General features: G+C 41.3%; 1 protein-coding gene across 1 annotated transcript; it reads left to right on the top strand.

Moving 5' to 3' along the window:
* Nucleotides 1-1,740: 1,740 nt before the first annotated feature.
* LOC135198383 (uncharacterized) lies at nucleotides 1,741-2,502 on the top strand. The gene has a single exon (XM_064225930.1). The coding sequence runs from the start codon at nucleotides 1,741-1,743 to the stop codon at nucleotides 2,500-2,502; it is 762 nt and encodes a 253-aa protein (XP_064082000.1).
* Nucleotides 2,503-6,286: the final 3,784 nt, after the last annotated feature.

Genomic DNA, 6,286 nt, shown 5'->3' on the forward strand with positions numbered 1-6,286 from the left:
CAGCAAACAGGGCAATGCCCATGAGAGCAGGAAGAAACTACAGCTACAAAGACTCCTGGTACTACTGCTCAGAAGTAAGAAGACTGAAAACCTTACTAAACAGGGTCACAAAACTCTACAGAAGAAGGACGACAACAGAGAACTGCTACAAGCAGTTAAAAATGATGTTCAACAGAAGCTACATGAGATAAGACTTGAAAAGTGGATGGAATGGTGTACAAAACTGTAAGACTTGAAAAGTGGATAGAATGGTGTACAAAACTGTCACAGTATACATCTCTCTCGGAGCTATGGAAGTGGCTGAACAGAGTAGCTGGCAAGAAGAGAACTCCCGTAGCAACTCACCTTCACCCACTAGAAGAAGCGGAAAGACTGGCAACATCCTTCGCCAACAGGACAAACTCAGACAACCTCTCCCCTGAAACCAGAAGAATTCAAGATCAACTTGCACTGATCAGATGGGAAGAGATCAATGCAGGCTGCCTTAGACCAGATGATACAGACACCCCTTACACTGTAGAGGAACTGAAAGCAGTATATAAAGCTGGCAGAGACACAGCACCAGGAGCAGAGAGGATAACATACATCATGATCAGCAACATGGGTCCTGCAGGAGAAACAGCTTTCCTAAGAATCATGAACAAGACACACGTTGAGCATACAAGACCACATACCTGGAGGCAGCAAGATACACAACCAATCCCCAAACCTAAAGATCCAGAAAACCCAAGACCTATTGCATTGGTGTCATGCATGGAAAAAACTGGAGAAAAATGATACTAAACAGAATGAAGTACAGGATTGGTCCACTGCACAAGTAGCTATACGCATATCAGGAAGGAGTTGGAACTACCGAGTGCATAACAGACGTCCTCAGCTACATAAATCAAAAGAAGGCCACAGTAGTCTTCATAGATTTCGAAAAGGCCTTTGAATTAGCCAGCCCAGCAGCAATACTCCGATCAGTAGTGAGGAAAGGAGTCAAAGGACACCTACGAGCCTAGACAAAAAACTATGTACTAGGAAGACAGGCTAGAGTAAAGTTCCAAGGAGTGATATCCACATTCCACGACCTGGAAAATGGCACCCCTCAGGGAGGAATTCTGAGTCCATCTTTATTCAACATACTAATAGAAGATATAGCCTCCCTTCAGCCTCCAGAAGGCGTAGAAATCTTTATCTATGCCGATGATGTGTGTGTAGTAGCAAGAGGAGCTGTTAGAATGGCTAGAATGCAAAGGGCGCTCAATGACATCAGCAATAAGTCAAATGAGCTGGGCCTTAAAATAAATGTAAATAAAACCAAGGCCATAGACCGCTACAGCCACTAACAATAGGAGCAGAGCCCCTAGAGTGGGTAGACAACTACATGTACTTGGGAGTTGTCATAGACCAGCACTTAACTTTCAAGGAAGAAATCATGTACTTGAAAGAAAGAGCAAATGCAAGACTGGCAGCCCTGAGATATATGTCATCCCTGAAGGAGGGAGCAAATGAACGCATACAAAGGAAGTACTTCCTAGCCTGCACCAGAACATTGGTAGACTATGCCGCCCCCCCCCCCCCCCCCCCCCTCTCAAGAAGCTGACAGAGGCTCAAAAAGAATCACTGGAGGTCATTCAAAACAATGCAATGAGACTCATGCTAGGAGCACCCATGTGGACAAGGAAGTGCAATCTCAGGCTTGAAACTAATTTGCCAAAACTAGAGGATAGGATTGCACAGAGAAACGCAAGCACAATGGCCAAGATGTTCCTCTCAGAAAGAGACTCCATCTCCAGGAATATATTCAGAGAGGAACTAGCTAAACATCAAGAGATTCAAAATCCGAGTTCCTATGGTAAGGACCAAAGTGACAACATCAAGAGCCTAGGCATGGCAGAGATACTGTTGCAACTAAGCCCAGACACAACACAGGGTACACAACATCTCCCACCCTGGAAGAAGGACACTGCAACATATAAATATACAAGCCTACCAAGAGCAAAAGAAGACTGTGCAAGAGAAGAGCCAAGAGCCACAGCCTATGAGTCAATCAGGAACACTGAGATCATGAGGGCACAAACATACTACACTGATAGCAACGCAGATCCCGAAAATCAAACTACGGGAGCTGCAGTATATTCAAGCAAATTCACAGCCTGCTGGAGGACCTCCAACCATGCCTCCACTATGCAGAAAGAACTAATAGCAATAAGACAGGCACTGCTATACTCGCTAGAGAATGAAGAAGGGCCTTTAATTATCCACACTGATTCAAAATCCTCTATGCAGGCCTTGCAACAATCAAAAAATAAAGAAAACAAGGCAATGCTGGCTGGAATTAAAATACTGCTGCATCAGCACAGCGAAAGAGGAAGACCTGTCACCTTAAACTGGATACCCAGTCACATAGGAATTCCAGGTAACGAGAGGGCCGATGAACTAGCCAAAAGCACAAAGCACATTGACAGAGTGCAAATACAAATACACCTGCACTGCAACAAATCAAGAATGCAATGAAACCACTAAGCAAAGAAAACCTGCTAAAAGACCTTCACAAGTGGATAGAAAAGAACTCCCCGTCCGCCAGATGGTACAAGTGGTCGACTGATCTAGTGCCTCCTCCCATAGACAGGCACACACCAAAAAAACTTGCTGTGTTCATCCACAGACTCAGGCTAAGATACAAAGCCTGCTGGGAAACTGTGGAAAACAGTGTCAGACCATGTGAACACTGTGAGGACAACCCCACCTGCACAGTTTCTCTAATATTCGAAAGCCTTACATTTTTCAAACTTTTACTTCATTAAGACATGATGGCCCTCTTTTACTGCTACCATCATCCTTCCCCTGTTTGCTCCTATCTCTACAACTAAAAATATTTCCAACCTCACAAACCTAATTAAAAAACTTACAGAATCTTTTCAGATCACCTACGGGCCAAACAAGGGAAAGGCCCGTGCCAACAAGAAGTGTTGGCTCAATACAACAACAACAACAAAGTTCGCCTTAGAATTTCACTGGCCAGAGACACATTCCGACCGTCAGCAAATGGCATTACCCATCCCACCCCTTGCTCCTCTGTTTCATTGCTGCTTGCTCAGCCACTAACTCACTCCATAGTGCACCATCCAGATTCATTGTACCATTGAAGAAGTGCATTCCACTCTCCTGGGAAAGATATAGTAAAGAGTTCAGTGCTGAGTCAAATCTTTTCCTTTTCTCTCTGTATTTCAATTCTATGCCACGTGCAAGCTTTGTTCATGTTTTCCTTTGTCATCTCCACCACAGCCTCATGTTCCCTTTGTTTCTCACGAACTTAATACTGCCTCAAGGTGCTGTGGTCCCCTTACATGTAATTTTACAATTTGCTTTTATGCCTGTATGACCACCTTTCATTAGCGTCCGCTAAGACCATTCATTAGGGGGATAACATAAGTGGTATCTGTATATCATCGATCCCTGCCTGATTACTGCAACTATCTTGGAAGAATTCCATCTTTTTTTTTTTGCCACTGAGGAAGTCTGTATTATAAGAATTATATTAGCAGATTGGCAAGTCTTGGCGGCTTCCTAGCTTCTAATCCCTTACTCACTTTGTGCGTTACACGTGTATTTATAGAACCATAACTCTTCCCAGATTCCTAACAGAATTTCCCTGTTGTGTGGACATCGAATTCTCCTTCCTAATGCTCTGGGAACTGCGCTCCAGTCCTTACATGTGTTGGGGACCCAACCCATGTTTCTACAGTTAACCTTATTCCAGAACTCGCTCTAGGACCTTGAGAGTCCTTAGCACCCCTAAAGTGCCTTTTGAAGCATTTAAGTATTTGGTGTAAAAATATATTCCCTGTAAATGGAATCTTAGAATTTCTGTAATTTTCTTTTACTCTGTAACAGCCTTCAGCCCGTAGGATTTTTTCTTTCTTTCTTTTGAAGCCTAGACCTCTTCCAGGCCTTTTAATGAGTTCTAGTAGTTTCTTAACCCTTTTCGTGCAAGTACTGAGGTCCAGAACTTCAACAGTGGCGACCATTGCTTGGAATTTGTGAAACTGTAAATGTAAATCGTGTAAAATTGTAGATGTCAATTGTGTAAATCGAGTGTATTAACAATTATCAACAATTAGCAAGCACTAAAGATGATCTCAAAATGAAAAAAAAACGGAGCCAGCCCAAATGACCGAAGGAGAATCCCACACAACAGGTAAGATAGTTGTTTTTAAGTGTTTAGGTATCTATTGTAGGGGTGAAACAAAAATTCTGACTGCTGCTTTTTTCAGCTAGAGGTAGGTCATACCACAAGGTTGTGTGCATGCCAAAATTTAGCTTACAAGAAAGTGAAGTAACTAACCACAACAGCTTTTTTTTATTGCTACCAGAGCCAGATTGCCCTTTGCCAGTGTATCGTGTGTAACAGAATTTTTACGATTGGCTAGGTGTGGGCCGGGAATTATTTTTTTCAAGCCCTGTATCTCTTTCTCTCGCTGCTACCACATGGTAGAACCCATAGGAAGAATAAGTAAAGAATTAGTCAAGCCGTATCCCTCGACGAAAAATGACCACCAAGAGGCAAAAGAAAGAACCCCATTACCCGTTTTGGAAGATTGTTGTGTTAAAGAAGTTCGGTAGTAAGGTAAGAATATTCCCTCTTTTATAATACTATGAAACAAAAGCAAATGGATTTGCAGTAAATCATAACACAAAGTGATAGCATTTACAACAGTGGGTTAGAGAGAGAATGGATAACGCAAACAGTGTGTTTTGAATTTGCAGTCATTGAACCCAGATTCATCATTCATTTAGGATAGATCCTTCTGGCCTGGAAAACAATCTGAACCAGCCGCAAATCTATTTTTAGCCCAGTCTTAAAGGAGTAAATTTGCTTTTTGGCATGAACAATGTTCCCTTCCCACATAGGAAGATTATTAATCCCCATAGTCCAGGTATCGTATATATACGATCACATATATCCCAGAGCAGTGGACAGGTATCGTATATATACGATCAAGATTTGACGCCATACAGTTTGAACAAATTTTGCGGGAAAAATGGTTCCAGTTCCATGAGTCATATACATAGATCAAGCTACAAATGTCCTTTAATATCTAATTCGCTCTACCTCAGAATTAATATATTTTCGCATTTGTTAACCGAAGGGGTATTTTTTTATTGATAAGAAATTTCTCGGCTCATGGGCACGAACCATCGAACCCAACAAAAATAGGATGCACAGTGAAGCCTTAAACCACACCACCACCGCAAGAGGGTATAAGTTTATGCCGCCTCTCAACTACAAATACCCGTCGCTCTCAGGTGTACGTTGTTTTGGAGTCAGCATCAACCCACCTCGACCTTGGTAACGTTGTAGTGCTTTTGTCCGTACGTAGCCATTATATGAGTCATATCACAATACCATGTTTCATATCTTTAGGTCGCCTTGTAAGAGTGTGAGTGAGCAGAGCTGGCTTCAGTCTTGTTCCAGGTAGGAAGGGGAAATGTAGTCAGAATTTCTCATCCGAGGACAGGATGCATCGTATATATTTTACAATAAATATGCTAGGAATTTGTTCCCAGTTTTATTTCTTATCTTTCATGATATTGTTTGAGCTATAATTTGAACTTGACAAAATAAAATTTCAAAAAAATATTATAAATAATGCATATAATTGTAAAATTAGTGTATTTTTTATGACTGTCATAGGGGTGGGAAATATTCACTCACAACTCCCCATGGAAAGCACATACATTTTTTTTGTTTTTTAGAATTTTTTTTATGCCATGTGAATAAACATACCATCCTCTTTCCATTGATGAGTTTTTTCTTTTAAATTGGTCTTCCTTAAGTTTAGCCCGGTCTTGGGTGCATGCATTAGCGTAAATTAGCCCGGACTGTGAGGGTTAAAATAAGACAAGGTAAAAAGGGACAATTCCTTACACACTGGTGAGTGTAGTCCTTTGCACCCCACATAATTGTCATGTGCATTCTTATTATTACTGTGGGATAAAAGTATTTTGGTAGGAAAATCAAACCTCATCCCATTTCTTTCATCATCATCTATCCACACAACACTAGCCCTATTCTGGCCGTTGGACACTAAGTAAACAGTTTTAAAATCTAGCATAGAGATAAAAGTCCAGTACAGAATCACAGAATTTAAATAATTATTTGCATCTTCATGACGACATTTTGTGTTGCATTTAGTGTATGCGCAGTTCCATTATTTAGGGAGCAAAGTGTACCGTTTATTTGATCATACATTTTTTTTTTTACATCGCAGGGACGAATATTCCCGTTCCTGTGGAA

The sequence above is a fragment of the Macrobrachium nipponense genome, chromosome 23 (genome assembly GCF_015104395.2).
Source record: "Macrobrachium nipponense isolate FS-2020 chromosome 23, ASM1510439v2, whole genome shotgun sequence".
Classification (NCBI taxonomy): Eukaryota; Metazoa; Arthropoda; class Malacostraca; order Decapoda; family Palaemonidae; genus Macrobrachium; species Macrobrachium nipponense.

Coding starts and splice junctions, on each gene's coding strand:
- LOC135198383 (XM_064225930.1), top strand. CDS start 1,741: ATGGCCAAGATGTTCCTCTCAGAAAGAGACTCCATCTCCAGGAATATA.